The 24556-nt window shown below is 47.5% G+C and overlaps 1 protein-coding gene across 1 annotated transcript; it reads left to right on the top strand.

Annotated features, from left to right (window-relative positions):
- The first annotated feature begins 691 nt into the window (after positions 1-691).
- RAMP3 (receptor activity modifying protein 3) lies at positions 692-23727 on the top strand. Its single transcript, XM_061414406.1, has 4 exons — positions 692-994; positions 8760-8832; positions 18693-18825; positions 22522-23727. Exons 2-4 carry the CDS (start codon positions 8766-8768, stop codon positions 22775-22777), a joined length of 456 nt encoding a protein of 151 aa, XP_061270390.1. The 5' UTR covers positions 692-994; positions 8760-8765; the 3' UTR covers positions 22778-23727.
- The last annotated feature ends 829 nt before the right edge of the window (positions 23728-24556 follow it).

The raw sequence follows: 24556 nt of genomic DNA, 5'->3' as shown, positions 1-24556 counted from the left end.
CCCCTGGGAGCCCATAACACTTCACGAAGTCAGGCCCTGAGGGGTACCCAGTCACTCTCTTGGCCCTCATTTTGTCCCCTGAGGCCTCCAGAGGGCACAGGGTACGGACTGGGGCCTGAGGACTCAGTTCTAGCCATGGGCGGTGGGGTGTGTGTCAGTGTAGGTGTGTGCATGCCCCACCCTCTCTGGTCCAGAGGGGTGCAAAGGTTCTTGGCAGAGGGAAGACCCCAGGAAGGTATCCTAGGGCTTGAGGCCCATAAGTACTTGGGGTTCTACCCAGAAGTCCCCACTTCTCACCCCCTCACAGAGATGCCTCCATTCACACCCAGCTTTCTCCGAGGGGGTTGCCCCCTGCATCCACTTGCTCCCTCCCCGGTCTCCCATGGCACCGAACCCCACAGCTATCTTTCTCCAGACACCTTCCCAGGCTCCTTTGTGGTCTGGGTTGAGGGTGGGTGCACCTGCTGGGTCCCCCCCACTCCCCGCCAGGCTTCCACCCGCCCCCAAGCCTGCTCCCCAGCCCAGCTGGACACCAGGTCTTCTAGGACTGCACCCTTAGGGCAGAAGGAAGAGGATATGCGCTGGGGAGGGGATGCGTCCTGGGGGAAGGACCGGTCAGTGAGGGGAGGCACGTCCTGGGGGGTAGGACGAGTCCTTGGCGGGGCTCCTCATAGGGATGGGAGCGTCCTGAGGGGCAGCACGTCCTGGGAGAGCGCGACCTGCTGGAGGGCACCTGTTGCGGGGAGGGAGGCGCATCCCAGAGGGCGGAGAGCACAGCCTAGGGGCAGGCACCTCCTGGGGGCGGGCTCTTTGCGGCCCCTCCCCGGCCTGGGCTCCGTCCCCGGGCGCCCCCAGCGGGGACGCATCTGCACCGCGCGCCGCCGCTGGACTGTGCGTCACAGCTGGACCGCGCGCGACAGCTGGCCAGCCATGGGGACAAGAGCGCTGCGGCGCCCCTACTTTTTTCCACTACTGCTGCTGCTGCTGCTCTGCGGTAAGGGGGCGCTGAGTCCGGCGCCGGGGCGCCCCGACCTCCTTGGGGGTCGTGGGATCCTCGCGGCCTTTGGCATCCTGCCTCTGCACCTGGCTGCTCCTCCTCCTCAGCACCGACCTGGGCCAGCCCGGCGCGCCGGGCTCTGGAGGCGCGGTCCCCAGGATGCTCCAGCTGATGGTGACGGGCCGGGCTTGGAAGGAAGGCGAAGGGTCTCCTGCAGGCTGTGCTTCGGCAGCGGGCTCGGCCAGAGCCCGCTCCTCCCTGCTGTGATGTCTCCGGCCTCGCTGTTCTGGGGCTGGGGACTGGCGGGCGTGTCCATCTCCCTCCTCCCTGTGAGGTAGTGTGCTCCACGTCCGGGGCTCCTGCGTGCACAGCCGGCGCAGGGGTGTGGATGAGAGGAAACCAGAAGTGGGAGTGCTAGATCTTCCCTGCTGTGTCTGTCCTCCGAAGCCAGTGTTTCAGTGTGAGTGTGTATGCCTGTGTCTGGAGCAACTGGCTGGAGGGGACAGAGGGCGGCTTTCTGAGGTTTCCCCTCCCAGATCCCTTCTCCACCGAGAAAACACGGGGCTCCTGGGAAGACACATTGCTCACAAACTGGGAATGGATTGAATGAAATGCTTGTTTTGAAAAATCCTTCTAAGGAAATCATCCAAGAACCAGTGATAGGGTATCCGTGTTTGGGGAGGGTTTCCGTGGGAGAGCCTTCCTGAGCCTGGCCAGCTCTGAGAGGGGGAAGCCCTGGCCTGGGGGTCCACAGTCCCCTGGGTCCTTTGGGATGCTCCCTTGTTCTCACTGGCCTCAGTTTCCCTGACTGTAAGATGTAAAATTGGGCTTGTTTGCATTGCCACTGTCAGCTTCGATGACCTGGAATTTGGAAAAAGCTGCTTAGGCCCATTGGCATCTTGAACTCCAGGTTATCTTTCCACTGGTGATGTCTGGGGTGGATAAAGTATGACTTCATTTAATGTTCAGGGGTTAGAGCCGTGGGGTTAGCTGGGTTTTTGTGTTAGAGGAAAGAGTGATTGGTGGCTTCCAGAAGTCAGGAGATCAGGAGCACACTGATACAGGATTTCAGCAAGCTTCAAATGCAAAGCCCTTGGATGAAGTTTTTTTTATTTTAATTTTTAAATTGGAAGATAGTTACTTTAAAATGTGTTGGTTCCTGCCATACAACAACACGAATCCATCATAATTACATATATATCCCCTCCCTCTCCCCGCTTCCATGCCACCCCTCTAGGTCATCACAGGGCACCAGGCTGGGCTCCCTCTGTTACACAGCAGCTTCCCACTCATTATCTGTTTACACATGGTAGTGTATATGTGTCAGCGCTGCTTTCTCAGTTCGTCCTACCCTCTTCTTCCCCTGCTGTGTACACAAGTCCGTTCTCTACGTCTGGATGGAGATTTTGGTTATTGTAATGGGAGAAGACTCTGATTCATTATGATGGAAACTGAGGCTCTCCTTGCCCACCTAGAGCCTGGAGGTGAGAAGGACCAAAGGCAGGCCCTGTGGAGAAACCTTCCATGTTAATAGCCTTGGGCTCATGTTGGTGTGGTTCTGGGAGCCACCTCATTTTGTCTCATTGGACCCGGTGTCCCTCGCCCACGGAACCTGGGCTCAGGCTCCCCAGCCAGGGTCAGGGTCCAGGTCAGCTCCTCAGCAGACGCAGTCCAGTGCTGGCCTCATCAGAGTGAGGACCTCAGAAACTGACTCCTGACTGAGTCAAGGAGATGCACAGAGAGACAGACCTGCTCATGTGCTCACACTGCTTTGTCATACATGGGACGGGGGCCATATCAGCCCTGGAGGCAGCTGCATCTTGAAGGAGGGTGCCAGGGCTGCTCTGGATGCTGACACCCTGCCATCGCTGAGCTGTCTCTGGGTGGTACACAGTGGGTACAGGGAGCTGGGCTAGCAAGGGGGCTGTTCCTAGTGATCATCAGGTTCCACTGAGGACAGGCTCTGAAGGACCCATCAGGGAAGGTGCTTTGAGAATTACAAACCCTAATTCAGAAGCAGGTGCTGCTGTGCAGGGCCCTGGGGTCATGAGGTCCAGCAGAAGTCCACTCAGCTGGTGCCTGTTACTGACTGGGGCCGAAACTGCACTCAGGTTTGACTGCTCAATGCTCAAAAATCAGTCTTCAAGACACAAGGGTTAGCGGGGGGAAAATGCTTTATTCAGGAAGCCAGCAACCTAGGAAGATGGCAGACCACCCAAATCAACTCCAACTTGCCAACCAGAGGGCAAGAGCTTTTACAATTTTTTTACAATGATTTTATGTTTTTTTTTTTTTAATGTGGACCATTTTAAAAGTCTTTATTGAATTTGTTGACCAACCTAGATAGCATATTAAAAAGCAGAAACATTACTTTGCCACCAAAGGTCCATCTAGTCAAAGCTATGGTTTTTCCAGTAGTCTTGTATGGATGTGAGAGTTGGACCATAAAGAAAGCTGAGTGCAGAAGAACTGAGACTTTTGAACTGTGGTGTTGGAGAAGACTCTTGAGAGTCCCTTGGACTGCAAGGAGATCAAACCAGTCAATCCTAAAGGAAATCAGTCCTGAATATTCATTGGAAGGACTGATGCTGAAGCTGAAGCTCCAGTACTTTGGCCACATGATGTGAAGAGCTGACTCTTTAGAAAAGACCCTGATGCTGGGAAAGATTGAAGGCAGGAGGAGAAGGGGACAACAGAAGATGAGATGGTTGGATGGCATCACCGACTCTATGGACATGAGTTTGAGCAAGCTCTGGGAGTTGGTAATGGACAGGGAAGCCTGGCGTGCTGCAGTCCATGGAGTCACAAAGAGTTGGATACAACTGAGTGACTGAACTGAACTGATTGAATTTGTTACAATATTGCTTCTGTTTTACATTTTGGTTGTTTGGCTTCAAGGCATGTGGGATCTTAGCTCCCTGACCAGGGACCCAACCTGTACCCTCTGCCCTGGAAGGCAAGATCTTAACCACTGGACTGCCAGGGAAGTCCCAGGGCAAGAGCTTTTAAGGGAAAGCTTCAAGGATGTGCAGGTGGGGGCTATGTGCAGAACAGCACTGCTCAAATTGGAGCAGCTTGTATTATGGCTGCAGTTTGATCATCAGGCAGTTAGCTCTTTCTCCGTGGTGGTTTTAGATTCTGTAAGACAACTCAGAAATAGGTATTGGACGGTGTTATCTAAGTTCTTCAGGGAGGAGCTACAGATTCTGAGACTGCTGTAAGGCCTAACTGCTACTTTTGTCACTCCATGTCTACAACCTTTCAGTCATTAATTCTTTTAAAAATATTTATTTCTTTTATTTATTTATTCAGCTGTGCTGGGTCTTAGTTGCAGCATGCAGTCTTTTAGTTGTGGCATGTGAACTTTAGTTGTGACTTGTGGGATCTAGTTCCCCGACAAAGGATGGAACCCAGGTCCCTTGCATTGGGAGCATGGAGTCTTAGCCACTGGACCACCAGGGAAGCCCTACAATGTGTGTTAAATAGGCCACAAACAAGCTCTTTTAAATTAGCGTAAAATTTGAGTTAAATCATATAAATCAGAATGACTTCCACATACCTCAATATGTGAAAATTTCTTCTATCGTTTTCCCCTTTTGATGGCAAGTCTTTCAGTAGAAAGCATTGATGATAAAAATATTTGTCCCTTGATCATGTTTGCTGCTTGCCCTGGGTCTATCCTCTGCCTTGGTGCTAATCCTACTTTTCGCTTATATAAAAAGTAGTTATTTTTTCATATAAACAAAAATTTTTTTCAGTTTTTTTTTCATTTATATGAAAAGCCTAGTTATCCATGTTGGAGGAAAACTAATCAGACATAACAAAGGACTACAAAGGTATGTTGACAGTGGGACCTTTTATAGGTTATGTGTGTGTGTTAAGTTGCCTCAGTCATGTCTGACTCTTTGCAACCCTGTGGACTATTGCCTGCCAGGCTCTCTGTCCATGGGATTCTCCAGACAAGAATACTAGAGTGGGTTGCTGTGCTCTACTCCAGGGGATCTTCCCACCCAGGGATTGAACCCATGTCTTTTATGTCTTCTTCATTGACAGACTGTCCTTTGACATGAGTGCCACTTGGGAAGCCCTTTATAGGTTACACATCTTATCAGCTATATCCAGTTGTCACACAAGTGTTGTACAGGCACTAACTTAAAGCAAGCAGTGATACATGTCATGAGTAGTTATACTCTGACAACTTCACTAGGTCAATTTTTCATTTAATGCTCTCCATAAAGTTTAATAAACCAAATAATCTTGATTAGTTTAATATTTCTTTCAGAGATGCTTCAGGGGCCATTTGGAGAACTCAGTTAGCTAGAGAAGGAAACCTAAAATCTCTTATCAAAAACAGCTCAATATTCCAGGAAACATTGCTCTTTTAACAGAGTGAGAAAACCAAACTCCAGTCTTATATTAGTTTACTTTTGATAATAAAATTCATCTATTTTATTAACTTCAATCTAATCTTATTCAATCCTGACCATGCATAAAACTTTTCTTAAGATTCCTTTTACATAAACCTCCACGATTTCTGTATTCACGTAAGTTTGTCCCTTATCCTTTCCCCATCTAGAAACGATGAGCTCTAGGGCAAAATTGTTTTTCTTTTTTCTTTAACACAACTATCTCCATTCTTTTTTTTTTTAAATTATTTATTTAGCTGTGCCAGGTCTTAGTTGCGACACAGGATCTTTGATCTTTGTCAGGCATGCAAACTCTTAGTTGTGGCATGCGGGATCTTTGTTCCAGCCTGCATATGCTTAGTTGCAGCATATGGGATCTAGTTTCTTGACCAGGGTTTGAACCTTGGCCCCTTGCATTGGGAGTGCGGAGTCTTAGCCATTGGCTACCTAACTTTAGTGTTCTTGCCTGAAGAATTCCATGGACAGAGGAGCCTGGAAGGCTACAGTCTATGGGGTTGCACAGAATCGGACACAACTGACTTATTTTTGGCAGTTTTAATTACATATTTATTATAATTTTCATCCTTAAAAATCCTAATCTCTAGCAAAAACCAAAAGGCAAGTAATTGAACTGTTTGTTATACTAACATTTTCTAATTGACAAACTTATAAACATGTTCTATAACCTCTAAAAACATACATTTTTATAGCTTAATTTCTCTCTTTAAAGTGATACAAACATCTTTAGTTTTTTTCTCTCCTAAGAAGACAAAAGATTGCTAGACTTGTATAACAATCAATGTTCCAGTATTTTATCTTAAAAAAAGACCTAGACCTTCAATGGATTTTTATCATTTAACTTAATTTAGCAAAACTTTTAAGTTTCAAGTTACTGAGAATCTAAAAAAATTAAAACATATAATCATTTCTAAAGAGTTCATCTAAAAACTTCTATACCATTTTTCTGTATTTTACTACTTATGACAATATCATCATGGCAAATCAGTTTTTTGTTGATAATTTTTTCAATAGATATAACATGAATTTACTGACTTCAGTAAACCTTTGTACAAGAGAAGTATCATACGTAGTACTGATGACTCTGAAGACATATCTGTATTAATTAACAAATCTTAATACTGGATATTAATTTAATACTTAATATTCTGCAGAGCACATGAACCTGAAATTCATTTTGGTTTAGTTCAGTTCAGTTCAGTTGCTCAGTCGTGTCCGACTCTTTGCGACCCCATGAATCGCAGCACACCAGGCCTCCCTGTTCATCACCAACTCCCGGAGTTCACTCAGACTCACGTCCATCGAGTCAGTGATGCCATCCAGCCATCTCATCCTCTGTCGTCCCCTTCTCCTCCTGCCCCCAGTCCCTGCCAGCATCAGAGTCTTTTCCAATGAGTCAACTCTTCAGATGAGGTGGCCAAAGTACTGGAGTTTCAGCTTTAGCATCATTCCTTCCAAAGAAATCCCAAGGCTGATCTCCTTCAGAATGGACTGGTTGGATCTCCTTGCATTTTGGTTAGTTTTTTGTTGTATTTAGAAATGTTTGATTTGTAAGTGCTCACTTTTCTTTAAGACAGTTAAATAGAGATCATAGATTAATTTTGGTAATTTATAGATTAATTTTGGTAATATTATCCAAAGATAAGACACAATTATGATGTGGCTTCCTGGTGGCTCAGACAGTAAGGAGTCTGCCTGAAGTGCAGGAGACCTGGGTTCAATCCCTGGGTTGGGAAGATCCCCTGGAGAAGAGAATGGCAACCCACTCCAGTATTCTTGTCTGGAGAATTTCATGGACAGAGGAGCCTGGCAGGCCATGGCTCACCAGTCCATGGGGTCCTAAACTTACTTGCATTTAAAAAACCTTCCCCTGCCCCCCACCTTTTTTTTTTTTTCTTTTGGCTTGAAGTTCTACTAATTAACCCAAGGCCTACTGGCTCAGTTTCATGCCTTGCTCTTGACCAAACTGTTGGGTTTGGATATTACTCCTGGGGCGCCTCTCTCTTTGCAGCAGTTGTTCCCCATGATCATAAAACATTTAGTGGCACTTAGTCTCAGCTTTTCCCACTCTAGGGAACCTAGCAACCTAGAAAGGGCTGTTGTGACTGCCAGTTGGGCTTTCCTGGTGACTTAGCAGTAAAGAATCCGCCTGCAATGCAGGAGCTACAGGACACATGAGTTCGATCTCTGGGTTGGGAAGATCCCCTTGGAGGAGGGCATGGCAACCCACTCCAGTATCTTGCCTGGGAAATCCCATGGACAGAGGAGCCTGGAGGGCTGCAGTCCATGGGATCCCAGAGAGTCAGACACGACTGAAGCGACTAAGCACGCACGCATGCATGTGACTGTCAGTTGGATTCAGTCAGTTGAGGCCCCGTAACCCTGTGTGGGGACCTAGGAGTGTGGAGTGAAGGATTGCATGTATGGGAAGCTCCTGCCAGTGCCTGGCACACATTCTGTGAACACTTGAGTTTGCTAGCATCTGTGGCTCCCAGGGGCTCACTTACAGCACCACCAGACAGAGTGCCTGTGCCAGTGTGTCTGTGTATAAACACGGCACTGTCACTGTTTTTGTCACTGGTGGGAGTAATGTCCTGCCGTTGAGCCGTCTCCTGTCGCATTGGATTCTGTGCACTCAAGTGGGCCCAGGTGCAGTGCTGGATATCAGGTACCCCAGTGATTGCAAGGAGGTGCTTGGCTCAGAGGTGCCTTGGAGGTCCTCTGGTGTCACTATATGGAAACTGAGGTCCAGGATGGGGAAGAACTCGCCAGACCACAAGGGCTGAGAGCAGAACCTTCCAGACACCACAGTGTCCCAGAGCCATACTGGCCACGGCCCGTCACTGCTGAGCCCACCGAGGCCACGGCCTGCTTGCTGCTTGTTTGCTCTGGAGGAGAATGAGAGCTCCTGTTTTTCATTTCCAAATGACTGGCCATAAAAGCCTTTTCTCTCGGAAATGCATCTGTTTGGCTGTTTATCACTTCCCAGAGTCTGAAAGTTCCCTAGACAAAAGAAACACAGTCCTGCCTGCCTTTTCTTTGTTTCCCTGATGGAACCGCTGAAATGGTTTTCTATTCCAAGTTAATTCCTGAGACCTTTACTAATGCAGCTGGTAGCCTGAGTGGGTGGCAGCCATCTACCTTCTTGGTGTTGTCAGGAATCTGCATCTTTACCTCTCTTTTTTTTTTTTTTTCTTTTTAATTTATTGTTTTACCGAAGGATAATTGCTTTATAGAATTTTGTTGTTTTCTCTCAAACATGAATCAGACATAGGTATACATATATCCTCTCCCTTTTGAACCTCCCTCCCATTTCTCTTCCCATCCCACTGCTCTAGGTTGATATGGAGCCCCTGTTTGAGTTTCCTGAGACACATAGCAAATTCCCGTTGGCTATCTATTTTACATATGGTAATGTAAGTTTCCATGTTACTCTTTCCATACATCTCACCCTCTCCTCCCCTCTCCCCATGCCCATAAGTCTATTCTCTATGTCTGTTTCTCCACTGCTGCCCTGTAAATAAGTTCTTCAGTACCATTCTTCTAGATTCCGTATATGTGTATTAGAATATGATATTTATTTTTCTCTTTCTGACTCACTTCACTCTGTATAATAGGTTCTAGGTTCATCCACCGCATCAGAACTGACTAAAATGCGTTCCTTTTTATGGCTGAGTAATATTTCGTTGTGTATATGTACCACAACTTCTTTATCCACTCATCTGTTGATGGACATCTAGGTTGCTTCCATGTTCTAGCTATTGTAAAAAGTGCTGCAATGAACAATGGGATACATGTGCCTTTTTCAATTTTGGTTTCCTCAGGGTATATGTCTAGGAGTGGGATTGCTGGGTCATACGGTGATTTTATTCCTAGTTTTTTTAAGGACTCCCCATACTGTCTTCCATAGTGGCTGTATCAATTTACGTTCCACCAACAGTGCAAGAGTGTTCCCTTTTCTCCACAGCCTCTCCAGCATTTATTGTTTGTAGACTTTTTGATGAGGGCCATTCTGCCTGGTGTGAGGTGATTGTAGTTTTGATTTGCATTTCTCTAATAATGAGCGATGTTGACCATCTTTTCATGTGTTTGTTAGCCATCTGTATGTCTTCTTTGGAGAAATGTCTGTTTAGGTCTTTTTTCCACTTTTCGATTGGGTTTTTTGTTTTTCTGGCATTGAGTTGTATGAACTGCTTGTATATTTTGGAAATTAATCCTTTGTCAATTGTTTCATTTGCTATTATTTTCTCCCATTCTGAAGGTTGTCTTTTCACCTTGCTTGTAGTTTCCTTTGCTGTGCAAAAGCTTTTAAGTTTTATCAGGTCCCACTTGTTTGCTTTTGTTTTTATTTCCATTACTCTAGGAGGTGGGTCATAGAGGATCTTGCTTTGATTTATGTCATCAAGTGCTCTGCCTATGTTTTCCTCTAAGAGTTTTATAGATTCTGCTCTTACATTTAAGTCTTTAATCCATTTTGAGTTTATCTTTGTGTGTGGTGTTAGGAAGTGTTCTAATTTCATTCTTTTACATGTAGCTGTCCAGTTTTCCCAGCACCATTTATTGAAGAGGCTGTCTTTTCCCCATTGTATATTCTTGCCTCCTTTGTCAAAAATAAGGTACCCATAGGTACATGGGTTTATCTCTGGGCTTTCTATCTTGGTCCATTGATCTATATTTCTGTTTTTGTGCCAGTACCATACTGTCTTGATGACTGTAGCTTTGTAGTATAAATTGAAGTCAGGAAGTTTGATTCCTCCAGCTCCATTCTTCTTTCTCAAGACTGCTTTGGCTATTTGGGATCTTTTGTGTTTCCATGTGAATTGTGAAATTTTTGTTCTATTTCTGTGAAAAATGCCATTGGTAATTTGATAAGGATTGCATTGAATCTGGTAGATTGCATTTGATAGTATATTCATTTTCACAATATTGATTCTTCCTACCCAAGAACATGGAATATATCTCCATCTGTTTATGTCATCTTTGATTTCTTTCATTAGTGTCATAATTTTCTGTGTACAGTTCTTTTGTCTCCTTAGGTAAGTTTATTCCTAGATATTTAATTCTTTTTGTTGCAGTGGTGAATGGGATTGATTCCTTAATTTCTCTTTCTGATTTTTCATTATTAGTATATAGAAATGCAAGTGATTTCTGTGTATTGATTTTGTATCCTGTAACTTTGCTAAATTCACTGATTAGCACTAGTAATTTTCTGATACTGTCTTTAGGGTTTTCTATGTACAGTATCATGTCATCTGCAAACAGTGAGAGCTTTACTTCTTTTCCAATCTAGATTCCTTTTATTTCTCTTTCTTCTCTGATTGCTATAGCTAGGATTTCCAGAACTATGTTGAATAATAGTGGTGAAAGTGGACAACCTTGTCTTGTTCCTGATCTTAGGGGAATGCTTTCAGTTTTTCACCATTGAGAATGTTTGCTATAGGCTTATCATATACGGCCTTTACTATGTTGAGGTAAGTTCCTTCTATGGCCATTTTTTGAAGAGTTTTAATCATAAATGGGTGCTGAATTTTGTCAAAGGCTTTTTCTGCATCTATTGAGATTATCATATGATTTTTATCTTTCAGTTTGTTAATACGGTGTATCACATTGATTGATTTTCATATATTAAAGAATCCTTGCATTCCTGGAATAAACCCAACTTGATCATGGTGTATGAACTTTTTTATGTGTTGCTAAAATTTTGTTGAGGATTTTTGCATCTAAATTCATCAGTGATATTGGCCTGTAGTTTTCTTTTTTTGTGTTGTCTTTGTCTTGTTTTGGTATCAGGGTGATGGTGGCCTCATAGAATGAGTTTGGAAGTGTTCCTTCCTCTGCAATTTTTTGAAAGAGTTTTACAAGAATAGGCATTAGCTCTTCTCTAAATGTTTGATAGAATTCTCCTGTGAAGCCATCTGGTCCTGGGCTTTTGTTTTTTGGGAGATTTTTGATCACAGCTTCAATTTTAGTGGTTGTAATTGGGTTATTCATAATTTCTATTTCTTCCTGGTTCAGTCTTGGAAGATTGAACTTTTCTAAGAATCTGTTTATTTCTTCCAGGTTATCCATTTTATTGTCATATAGTTGTTCATAATAGTCTCTTATAATCCTTTGTATTTCTGCGTTGTCTGTTGTAACCTCTCCTTTTTCATTTCTAATTTTGTTGATTTGTTCTTCTCTCTTTTTTTCTTGATGGGTCTGGCTAAAGGTTTGTAATTTTGTTTATCTTCTCAAAGAGCCAGGTTTTAGTTTTATTAATCTTTGCTATTGTTTCTCTCATTTCTTTTTATTTATTTCTGCTCGGATCTTTATGACTTCTTTCCTTCTACTAAGTTTGGGGTTTTTTTGTTCTTCTTTTTCCAATTGTTTTAGGTGTAAAGTTAGGTTGTCTAGTTGATGTTTTTCGTGTTTCTTGAGGTAGGATTGTATTGCTATAAACTTCACTCTTAGAACTGCTTTTGCTGCATCCCATAGGTTTTGAGTTGTCATGTTTTCATTGTAATTTATTTCTAGTGATTTTTTAATTTATATTTTGCTTTATTCAGTAACTTGTTGGTTATTTAGAAATGTGTTGTTTAATCTCCATGTGTTTGTGTTTCTTACAGTTTTTTTCTTGTAATTGATATCTAGTCTCATAGCATTGTGGTCAGAGAAGATGCTTGATACGATTTCAATTTTCTTAAATTTACTGAGGTTTGATTTGTGACCCAAGATATGATCTATCCTGGAGAATGTTCCACGTGCACTTGAGAAGAAGGTGTATTCTTCTGCATTTGGATGGAATGTCCTGAAGATATCAATAAGATCCATCTCATCTAATGCATCATTTAAGACTTGTGTTTCCTTGTTAATTTTCTGTTTTGATGATTTGTGCATTGGTGTGAGTGGGGGTGTTAAAGTCTCCTACTATTATTGTGTTACTGTCAATTTCTCCTTTTATGTCTGTTGGTGTTTGTCTTATTGAGGTGCTCCTATATTGGGTGCATAGATATTTATAATTGTTATGTCTTCGTCTTGGATTGATCCCTTGATCATTATGTAGTGTCCTTCCTTATTTCTCGTAATATTCTTTATTTTAAGGTCTATTTTGTCCAATATAAGGATTGCTACTCCAGCTTTATTTTGCTTCCCATTTTCATGGAATATATTTTCCCATCCTTTCACTTTCAGTCTATATGTGTCTTTAGGTCTGAAGTGGGTTTCTTGTAGACATCATATATATGGGTCTTGTTTTTGCATACATTCAGCCAGTCTGTGCCTTTTGGTTGGAGCATTTAATCCATTTACATTTAAAGTAATTATTGATATATATCTTCCTATCACCATTTTCTTAATTGTTTGGGATTGATTTTGTAGATCTTTGTTCTTCTCTTGTATTTCTTGACTATATAAGTCCCTTTTACATTTGTTGTAAAGCTAGTTTGGTGGTACTGAATTCTCTTCACTTTTGCTTGTCTGAAAAGCTTTTATTTCTCCATCAATTTTAAATGAGATCCTTGCCAGGTACAGTAATCTTGGTTGTAGATTTTTCCCTTTCAGTACTTTAAATATACCCTTCTGGCTTGGAGAGTTTCTGCTGAAAGATCAGCTGTTAAGAATATGGGATTTCCCTTGTATGTTACTTGTTGCTTCTTCCTTGCTGCTTTTAATATTCTTTCTTTGTGTTTAGTCTTTGTTATCTTGATTAGTATGTGTCTTGGCATGTTTCTCCTTGGGTTTATCCTGTATGGGACTCTTTGTGCCTCTTGGACTTGATTGACTATTTCCTTTTCCATGTTGGGGAAATTTCCAACTATAATCTCTTCAAAAAATTTCTCATACCCTTTCTTTTTCTCTTCTTCTTCTGGGACCCCTATAATTCGAATGTTGGTGCTTTTGATATTGTCTCAGTTGTCTTTGAGACTAGCCTCAGTTCTTTTCATTCTTTTTACTTTATTCTGCTCTTCAGAAGTTATTTCCACCATTTTATCTTCCAGCTCTCTGATTCGTTCTTCTGCTTCAGATATTCTGCTATTAATTCCTTCTAGAGTATTTTTAATTTCAGTAATTGTGTTGTTTATCTCTGTGTGTTTATTCCTTAATTCTTCTAGGTCTTTGTTAATTGATTCTTGCATTTTCTCCATTTTGTTTTCAAGGTTTTTGATCATCTTTACTATCATTATTCTGAATTCTTTTTCAGGGAGTTTGCCTATTTCCTCTTCATTTATTTGGACTTCAGTGTTTCTAGTTTGTTCCTTCATTTGTATAGTATTTATCTGCCTTTTCATTATTTATTTTTTTTAATATTGTGTTTGAGATCTCCTTTTCCCAGGCTTCAAGGTTAAATTCTTTTTTCCTTTTGGTTTCTGCCCTCCCAAGGTTGGTCCAGTGGTTTGTGTGAGCTTGTATAAGGTGAGATTTGTGCTGAGTTTTTGTTTGTCTGTTTGTTTTTTCTCTGATGGGCAAGGCTGAGTGAAGTGGTGATCCTGTCTGCTGATGACTGGGTTTGTATTTTTGCTTTGTTTGTTTAGATGAGGCATCCTGCACTGTGTGCTACTGGTGGTTGGTGATGTGGGGCTTATATTCAAGTGGTTTCCTTTGTGTGAGTTCTCACTATTTGATACTTCCTAGGGTTAGTTCTCTGGTAGTCTAGGGTCTTGGAGTCAGTGCTCCCACTCCAAAGGCTCAGGACTTGATCTCTAAAATTCAGTGAAGAAACAGCATGAACTTTCCAAAACCATCTATTTTCTTTTCTTTGAAACGGCAGTCAATTCTGGCATTTAAAGACTTTCCAAGTGTTTCATTCAGGGACTTGTAAATCTCACTTATCTTCTCACAGGCAAACCTCAAGCTCACCAAAGAGGAAAGTTTTACTTCCAAGTCCCAGTCTTGGTACCACTGAGCCCAGCCCCACATCCCTCTTCTCTCCTTGGTGTTGGACTTTAGACAGATACCTCACTACCTCCCATTCCGGTACCAGAAACTTTACCTCAGTCTTATAACGCTGGATGGATTGTTGGGTTTTGCTGGGAGTTCCTTAAGCCTGTGCGTCAGAAATGGTGCTCTACTTAACTGTCCCTCCATCCCCTCATGGAGGTCACTTGACAGGTGTCCCATGGTGCCTGTCCTGTGCATCCTCATAGCACACTGCCCACTCCCACCATGGGCAGGAGAAGTTATCCCAGGAAACTCGCCTCAGGATGTCATGTGGTCCTTGATGGCATATCCTCAACCTGCTCTGGCCAGGCCCCTGCCATGTTGGTGTGTGGCGATCCTGGGACATATGGAGATTCTGGTCTATGAGGAATCAGAAAGGGAGAGGAGGAAGGAGTTCCAAGAGGGAGGATGTGCAGGGGGAAGGAGGAGAATGAGATGGAGGAGGAGGAAGCACTGAACTGGGTCTCAGTGATCTGACAGGTGGTGGCTGGGTTAGGCTGAGGAGGTCCAGATCATCCAGGTCCGTGGATCCAGGTCCAGCTGGGTTTTGATGGTGGTCCAGGGGGTCTAGATGGCCCGGTCTAGTTGGGCTGCAGCTGGGAGGAGTGGCAGTACCAGTAGGGGCAAACCACAGTATGAGCCCTGCCTGGCTCGTGCCCATGGGTGGAGGGTGGCACTCAGGAGACCCATGTAGGATACCCTGCAGAGACTGTCAGCCAGACCCAGGAATGGGCACATGGCTGGATGTGGAGGACATTAAGTGGACTGGAGCCTGTGTTGGGCTATCAATGAGCTGCAAGGAAAAAATGCCTGTGCAACAGGGCGGCTGGGGGTGGGGTGGGGGAATGGAGCACAGGTGGCCTTCTCAGCTGCCTCCACATAGCCCGAGAGCCTGTGCCTCCCAGAGTCACTAACTCCAGGCCTGCACGGCCTGGAGCCAGGGCTGCATGTGGGTTTGGCCCCCCACCCTGTTACTGAGCAAGTGGTCACAGCGACCCTGTCTTTTTGGGCTGTTGCGGGGCTCAGCAAGTTGGACCACACTTAGGACAGGGCACTCAGTGAACATTGGTCAGTACTGAAGCTGAGGGAAGCCTGGCAAGGGGCAGCCAGGCCAGCGTTCATTTCCAGAAGGGGAAACTGAGGCTCAGAGAGTAGAGTGAGTGCATCTGGGCTGGGAATAGAGTCATGGTGAACATGAGGGGCTTTTCGACCACTTCTGACTCCTCAGCTCTCCCATTGTCTCTTAACTCTGCAGAGTGTGGGCAGGGCCTCTCAGCACCTGGAACTTGTCAGAGATTAGCATCTTGGTGCTGGAGGCCTACTGGCTCAGAATCTTCATTGCACAAGATCTCCGTGCCTGTATGCATGTAATTGTGAGCTTTCCCTGCTTGTTTGCAGCTCTGGCAGTACATTGGAATCACGCAGGGGTGGGTTTTTTTTGTTCGTTTGTTTTTTTTTAACAAATACGAATGTTTGGTCCCAATCTCAGAGTCACCCTTGCCATGGGCCAGGGCTGTGGCCTCAGGGACTGTGGATGTACAGCCAAGTCAGACACCTTTGTTCCACCTCACGTGGTCATCCTGAGAGACTGAGTGCTGAGAGGGGCTGGGAGGGAGGCCCCTAGCCCCAGAGATCTCCAGGTGGGCTCGGGTATGGTGGTCTGTACCAGCCTCAGAGGGGAATGGCTTTGTTCTGCCTTCAGAAGAATTGTATTACAATAGATTGCTTCCATCAAGGACTTCAGAATCGAGAGCTGTGTTAAAATAGAACTGGATCGACAGGCTGGGAGCACATAATCCAGACCTGCTACAGCCTGGGAAGGGGGCTAGGTGGCTGGGGGTCCAGGCAGAGTGGTGTGTGGGTGGGGCAGTTGTGGCCAGATGGAGACAAGTTGAAAGAGATGCATGACTATTAACTAGTGAAAACACCCAGAATCAGTACCACTCTCTTTTATAGAGGAGGAGACACAGGCCCAGCAAGGTGAAGGGTCTGTCCAGAGTCACACAGCAAACCAGTGACTCCAAGGGGGTGGGGCTGGGCATCTGGTGGTGGTGGTTAACTTCAGAAGGGTACCCTCTTCCTGCAGAGATGGCAAGGCTCCTCTTTGAGGGGTGTCAGCTTCTGGCTTGGCTGCTGCCTGCCTGGGACCCCATGATGTGAAGGTTCTGAGGCTCAGGGTGGGTTCAGTGGGGGAGTGTGGAGTTTGAAAACCCACCTCTGCCTTCTGTTAGGCTTTAGATAAACTGGGAAGGCCTGAACACCTGCACTAGTCTGCCTTTGGGTCCAGCCTCCAACGTCACTTCTTCCCCTTTCATCCAACTACTGTTAATGAATTGAGTCTTTAATTATTATGGAAAGACTCATCTCTAGTGATACTCTTGGCTCTGAAATATACTTTGTCCAGTATTAATGTAGCCACTCCACCTTTCTTTTGATTAGTGGTAGCATGGCATATCGGAGAAGGCGATGGCACCCCACTCCAGTACTCTTGCCTGGAAAAATCCCATGGATGGAGGAGCCTGGTGGGCTGCAGTCCATGGGGTCGCGAAGAGTCAGACACGACTGAGCGAATTCACTTTCACTTTTCACTTTCACGCATTGGAGAAGGAAATGGCAACCCACTCCAGTGTTCTTGCCTGGAGAATCCCAGGGACGGGGAAGCCTGGTGGGCTGCAGTCTATGGGGTCGCACAGAGTCATACACGACTGAAGTGACTTAGCAGCAGCAGCAGCAGCAGCATGGCATATTGTTCCCCACCTTTTACTCTGAATCTATTTGAGTCATTTTAAGGTAGGGTACGTATAAATAGCCTGTGATTGGATTTTTGATTTTGCCTTTTGATTTCATCTAATAATCCTTGTTTCATTTTTTGAATTTTGGCTATGCCCTGTGGCATGTGGCATGTGGATCTTAGCTCCCTGGCTAGGGGTCAAACCTGCACCCCCTGGAGTCGAAGCTTGGAGTCTTAACCACTGGACTGCCAAGAAAGTCCTAACAATTTTTATTTCTCTATTGAGGTGCTAAGACCATTTACTTTCAATGTGATAATTTATTGATATGGTTAGTTTTAAATCTACCATGGTACCATCAGTTCGTGCCCCCACTTCTCTCTTTTTCTGCCTTTTTTTAGACTTTGTATTTTTTTTCCACTTTTTTATTTCTCCTTCTTCCCCTTCACTAATTGGCAGTAATTATTATTGATTACTTTAGTGGTTGCTTTAGGATTTGTAGTATCTTTAACTTATCACAGTCTAAGTGATATTATATCAATTCATGTATAGAATAAGAAACTTCCAAACCTTTCATTCCTTCCCCTACCCCCCTCCGCCCACCTTGGCTGTGCCACATGACTTGTGGGATCTTAGTTCCCCAACCAGGGATTGAACCCAGGTCCTGGCAGGGAAAGCACTGGGTCCTAACCACTGGACCACCAGGGAATTCCCCTTTTTCCTATTTTTAAATGAGTCATTGCTCTTGTTTAATAGCCATAAGAGTTCTTTATATATTTTAGACACAAACCCTGTATCAGAGATATGATTTTCATATATTTGCTTTCATTCTGTGGGATGTCTTCACTCTTTTGATGGTATCTTTTGAAGCACAAAAGTCTAAAAATTTGATATAGTTCAATTTCTATATTTTTCTTTTGTTTGTATTTTTAGTGCCATATGAGAAGACTTCATCTTATACAAGGACACAGTGACTTTCTCCTATATATTTATTCTATTTAAATATTTTATTTATTTATTTTTGGCTCTGTTGGGTCTTTGTTGCTTCATGCAGGCTTTCTCTAGTTGCAGAGAGCAATGAGAGCTACTCTCTAGTTGCAACATGCGGACTTCTCATTGCAGTGGCTTCTCTTGTCGCGACCATGGGCTCTAGGTGCTTGGGCTTCAGTAGTTGTGGTGTATGGACTTATTTGCCCCCGTGACATGTGGATCTTCCCAGACCAGAGATTGAACCCATGTCCCCAGCATTGGCAGGTAGATTCTTAACCACTGGACCACCAGGGAAGTCCTCTCCTATATTTTATCCCACTGGAACCCATCTTCCCTCAGCCTCTCCACTCCCAAGACCCCCATCTCTCTGCATGCTGCCCTCCCTTGCCTGCTTCTTTCCATGCCTCACTAGAGGACTTCTTTCTATGACCCCTCTGGGTCCTGTCTTGGTGACATCTCAATGTGGGTTCCGTTTTCTGCACTGGCTTCAACCTTCTTGAGTTACATGGAGGCCAAGGTGATGGAAGAAGACCCCAGGGGGCAGACCTTGAGGGGCATCAGCACGAACCTTCAAGGGTCATGACAGCACCTAGGCTTCCTAGTGATGCTCACAACTCTCTCCTCTCTCCTCTCTAGGGGAGTCTCCCCCGGTGGGTGGCTGCAATGAGAAGCGTATGTTGGCCATGCTGCCCCGCTGTGGCAAGACCTTCGCCGAAAAGATGAAGAAGGTAGAGGTCTGGAAGTGGTGCAACCTCTCGGAGTTCATCGTGTGAGTGTCCCTGCCCTTGCCCTGCCCACAGCGCCTGTGCTCCTCAAGTTCCGAGGTTCATTCCAAGCCTCCCAGCCCCTCACTCCCCTCACTGACCACACAGGCTGCTCCAAATTGAACACTCCAGGTTGTGCATCCCCCACTCTTCTGAGTGTGGTCATTTCTCTGGGAACCACCGACACCCACTCCCCTTCCTGAATGTGGTTGGTGCCTTGCCCTGGGGTGCCTGCCTCTCTTCACGGTCCGTGCTGGGTGGAGTTGTCATTTTGGGTTTTCTTCACAGCACCAGCCAGGGCTGGGTGGGTAGTCAGGACCATTGGACCACAGAGAAACTGAGTCCCATTGGTTTCTACCTGGTGTGGTGGGGGCCCCACCACAGAGGGCCCGACTTTCTAGAAGCTTCTGAGATATTTTTCATCTCCTGTGATCACACCCAGCATCAAGTGTCTAGGTACACCTTTCACCTCCTCGGAAATCACTGATGGCCTGTGCCTACCTTCCCCCACTTCTCACTTAGAAGTCTCTGTCTGGCACAGTACTGGTGGCTGCTGCATTCAATCTGTCCTGTGGGCCATGCCTGCCTGGGACCCCTGGATTTCTATCAGTTGCATCAGCCCTTTCCACCCCAAGACCCTGGCTCCTGTGCTGTCTGTTCCCAGTGGTTGTTCTATGGGCTTCCATGGCCATCTCCCTAGGGGACAGTGGCTCCTTGTGGGCACATCCACAGCCCCCTCATGGACTCCACACATAGCTGCTCACTGAACCAAATGGAACACAATTTCTGTGTCTGCTGGGAAAGGGGAGGGGGATGTTCAGGAAGGGCCTTGGCCAGGCTTCTTATTGTCCTTGGAACCTGAATGCCAAGCCCAGAGTGGACACACAGGGCTGGAGGTTTAGGGAGGAGGTGTGAGTTTCCTGTCCTGGGCTTCTGTCACCTGCTAAAGCCTCAGTGAGATTAAACAGACATCCAGCCCCAGGGCTGGAGAACAGTAGAGGGGTCAGCCCGGAGGGGGTCTTGGAGGAGAGAGGGGCCGATGTCTACTGGACTAGGGAAAAGTTTGCTGGCGGAAGAGGGAACCTGCCAGGGGCAGTTTGCCTGCCTTCTGGGTTCCACATCCCAACTTTCCCCTCTGGCCCATGGCTGTGTTTTCGCTCATTGTGAGAGCACCCCCAGGGGCTGGAGGGAGGGTGCTCTGGGAGACAGACTGAAGGGAGGGCATGGAAAGGGGTGACCAGAGTAGCTTGGGAAGAACAGAGCTTGTCGTGACCCTGGTTCCATGATGTCACACAAATGGCAGCTTCCTTGGGAAGAACACCGTGATTTTATCTCCAGTTTGAACGCAGGCTGATGAGTTAACAGCACCTGGGACTGTGTGTGGAAAGGCGTGCATCCCTGCCTCATCTGCCTCCCCAACCCTGGGAACGGCGGGGTGCTGGCTGTGGGGGTGGCCTCCTGCAACTGTTGCCTCGTGCCTGAGCGCCTGACCTTTGCTGTCTTTTATTGTAACAACATTTTCTGTCACAATAAGGAGTCAGTTCCCAGTGATCTTGAGAAGGAGCAAGCTTGGGCAGTCTGCCCAAACCCTAGCCTTTGGGACTCACCTGTGACCTCACTGAGAACCTACTATATGCCAGGCACTTACCAGAAGTGTATTCACAGCACTTAATTTGGTCTTTTCACCAAGGTGGGGGCTTTCACCTAATAAGGTCCATTACCTTATTGGGCTGAGAATTATGAACCCCATTTACAGGTGGAGAAACTGAGGCTCACGGAGGCTAAGCAATGTGGGCAAAGTCAGGAAGATGGTCAGCCAAGCTGAGATGGGAAGATATCGGTTCCACATCCTGAGCCCTAAGCTGCTATCTCGTGCTGTTTTCTGTGCATGGGGGTCACACGGGCCTCAAATCACCCTCCGCCTCCTGCTTCTTGTACCTTGGCTCAGTTGCTCTGAGCTCTGGGGCAGGTGGGGGCTCTGCAGGTGTCGAGTTAGAAGCTCTGGGGTGGCAGGCCACTCATAGGGCCCAGTGGGAGGGGTGGGTCTTGGGGGTGATGGTTTGCCTGAGGACCTGGTTAGTGAGGCGACCCAGAGCCTGGACCCATCCCAAGGACCACATCAGGGCTCTGCACATGGATTCCAGGCTGTAGCCTTTGTTTCCTGCTCTCTTTTGCCTTGTGCGGCTCTTCCTTGCCTGCGTTACCTGAGGGGTGTGGGCAGATGTGTGCCTGACCAACCAGCCAAATGTTTGGGCTGGGAAACCGGTTGCCCCAGGGCCACCAGGAGGGGTGGCGAAGGGTCTGGCTGAATGGATCCGCTGCCCTGTTTCCCACTGCCTTTCCAGGCAGAGATAAGGTTGTGTACAGGAAGCTCCTGCAGGAAGCGGATCCTTCCTGTTGCTCAGGCCACCCTTCCTGGGTCAGTACCGGAAGGAGGAGTGTGGTTGCAAAGCCTCGTTCCCACAGGGAGCTGAGGCAGGAACCCCTTCCTGCCCCAAGCCTGTCCTGTGTGAAGCACTTTGCCAGGTGGGCAGTGGTCGGAGCTGGCACACTGAGGCAGATATTCAACCAGTCTTCTGACCAGAGCATCTTGAACAATGGCTCCAGTCTAGGTCAGCAGCCCCAGAGGCCAGTAATCCTCGGTCAGTGGGCTTTGGGGTTGAATTCTGGGGACTGCTAGTGGTAACACTTGGTTGGCCACATGGACCATCAGGAGCCTGGCTGTTTGATGGATGTGGCTACTCATTCGTGGCTTGCTAAGTGCCTTTCCAGGTTTGGTCAACACAGACAGGAAGACCCTGGGCAGAGGGGGTCCCATGTCCTGTCAGGTGGGGGCTGAAGAAGGTAACTTTGGAGAGGAAGACAGGTTGGAGCTGGGCTCACGGGTGGGATGCCCCCCCACCCCAACCTCCCCGTACCACCCAGTCAGGTAAATGAAGGCAGGTTAACTTGACTGGGAGGCAGCCGGCCCTTGGCCTCAGGGAGATTTCTTCCCCTGCTGCTGCTAAGTCACTTCAGTCGTGTCCGACTCTGTGTGACCCCATAGACGGCAGCCCACCAGGCTCCCCCGTCCCTGGGATTTTCCAGGCAAGAACACTGGAGTGGGTTGCCATTTCCTTCTCCAATGCATGCAAGTGAAAAGTGAAAGTGAAGTTGCTTAGTCATGTCCGACTTTTAGCGACCCCATGGGAGGCCTATATAGTGGTCCTAGGTGAGAAGGGCTTTGCAGGTCAAGGGGCTGTGACCTTTGGCCTTGGAGAAAGAGCCCAGCCTCAGAGTGTCCTCTGGGAAGACCTGGGGGTGCTGGCACCCTGGGGGCTGAGTCCAGACCTGGGGTGTTGGGAGTTCCTTTCCTTGTAGGGAGGAGGTGACAGTGTGGATGACCACGATGAGGGCAGGGATGATGTACGAGATGCAGACGGAGGCATGGGGTATATTTTGGGGAGTTTATGGCCTCAGAGTTTCTTGCAGGGTATGGGGCCACCACGCAAAAGAACCTCAGGGCAAGGACACCAGGGGGATGGATACTGCCAGACCAGCAGGCCCAAGAGAGATTGTAGCATGAGGCCACTGTTCCCATGTGGCCTGGGGCCATGCTGAGAACCGGTGGCCACACAGCACTGCCTCCCACTTTCCTGTAAGTCAGGGCCAAAGTTAGAAGGGGTGGGGGAGCTGAATGGTCAAACTCTCTGCTTTCATAGGTACTACGAGAGCTTCACCAACTGCACGGAGGTGGAGACCAACGTGGTGGGTTGCTACTGGCCCAACCCCTTGGCTGAGAGCTTCATCGCCAGCGTCCATAGGCAGTTCTTCCAAAACTGCTCGGTGGACAGGCAAGACTGGGAGGACCCCCCAGATGAAATTCTTATCCCGCTGATCACCGTGCCCGTCCTGCTGACCATCGCCATGACTGGTGTGGTGGTGTGGCGCAGCAAGCACACCGAACAGGTGTTGTGAGGGCCTGGTGAGCCCGAGGGGCCATGCCTGGAGAGATGGAAGAAAATTCTGCAGGGCTGATTGAGCTGGTGCTTCAGCTGCCCCCGAACCTTGCCCCGGTGGTCTTGGGCTGGTGATAGAGAAAACGTGCTGTGGCTGGAGCTTGTGTGCTGGGCACAGATCACCGCTGCTTCACCTGCGCTGTCCCAGGCTGGGCTGGGGCCTCTGGTGTTCCCAGTACCAAGTCCCTTAGGGTCCTGCCCTGGCCTGACCTTGACCCCGCTTCCCAACTGACTCTACTCCTGACCCCGTCTCCCACTCTGACCCCACCCCTGGTCCTGGCCCCACCTCCTACTCTGACTCCACCCCCAGCCTTGGTCCCACCTCCTATTCTGATTCTACCTCCTACTCTGACCCCACCTCCTATTCTGACTCCACCTCCCACTCTGACTCCACCCCAGCCCTGACCCTACCTCCTACTCTGATACCACCCCCAGCCTTGGCCCTACCACAGTGTCTCTGCTCTGAAAAGGTGTGCCTATTCTCACCCCACTCCAGTACTCTTGCCTGGAAAATTCCATGGATGGAGGAGCCTGGTAGGCTTCAGTCCAGGCGGTCGCAAAGAGTCGGACACGACTGAGTGACTTCACTTTCTTTCATTCCCACCTGTCTGGGGGTGGGGCAGTAAAGAGTGTGGGAGGGGGCTTTTGTGGGTCCTCGCTTTGCAGGCCTTGAGTCCTCTTGATGGGGAGCCCACTTAGAGAGAATCTGGAAGACAGAATTGAACTGGGAGCTCCAAGGAACCACAGGATAGCTTGCGACGTCCGGTCTGTGGCCGCAGCTGGTGTGGGCCTCCTTGGTAATGGACCCCTCTGTGAGCAAGGCCTCGGAGTAGGGGCCTTGTGCGCTCTACTGGCTGAGCTCTGTCTGCTGTGCCTTTGCTTTCTGTGAGTAAAGAGACATGCTACTTCTGGGGTTTCCAGTTTTATTTCAGGGAATTCACAGAGACTCTGCCTGGCCTCTTAGAACTGGCAAGTCCCCCAGGCTCATTTTACAGACGGAGTGATTGAGGCTCCAGGAGGTCAGAGGTCAGAGCAGCAAAGAGAGCCTCAAACCAGGGGAGTGTGGGCAGGTGGGAGGGATCCGCTATCCAGCTCTCAGAGGTTTTGTGCTTCCCACTGGCTCCCTGCGCTTTGAGGATGGAGGGGAGACTTCATCTTTCCGGCATTTCGAGGTTGCATCGGGCTTGCCAGGACCCCCGCCTGGTCCTGGGGACCAGGGAGCAGCTGGTGGAGGCGCTTTGTCTGCAAGCTTCTCTCTGGTCCCCGGTGGCGTTCCAGTTCCCTAGCCGATGCTTTCGAATGTGGGCGGTTTACTTCAGCACCGTCTTGCTGGGGCCCAGAAGTGGAACTGTGGCTGTGAGTGGATGTGGAGGGAACCTAGCAGGGCAGTCTCTATGTCCTTCAGAGGCCCTGCTCCTCTTCCTGCCCAGAGGTGCAGGGGGTCCCCTGAGTTTGCTGGTTCCCTGCAGGTGCCCATGGGTGCAGATGCCCACAGGTGCAGGGACGGGATGGGAATCTCCTGGCACTTCCGGTTCCTGAGGTAGCTTCAGCCGAGGAACAGAGGCTGTGATCTCAACGTGTATCCACAGTGCCTCTGGAGCATCGCCCACCACGCAGGTCTCTGCGGGTCATCTGTGAGCTGGACGTCTGCTGATGAGATAACCTGTGGAGGCCCGGAGGGGCAGTGCTTTTGGGTTTCAGACCATCTCAAGCCTTTAAAATGTTGGTTCTCTTCTCA

The sequence above is a fragment of the Bos javanicus genome, chromosome 4 (assembly GCF_032452875.1).
Source record: "Bos javanicus breed banteng chromosome 4, ARS-OSU_banteng_1.0, whole genome shotgun sequence".
Taxonomy (NCBI): domain Eukaryota; kingdom Metazoa; phylum Chordata; class Mammalia; order Artiodactyla; family Bovidae; genus Bos; species Bos javanicus.
The sequence above is the reverse complement of the archived record's forward strand: the minus strand, read 5'-3'. Positions and strand labels throughout refer to the sequence as shown.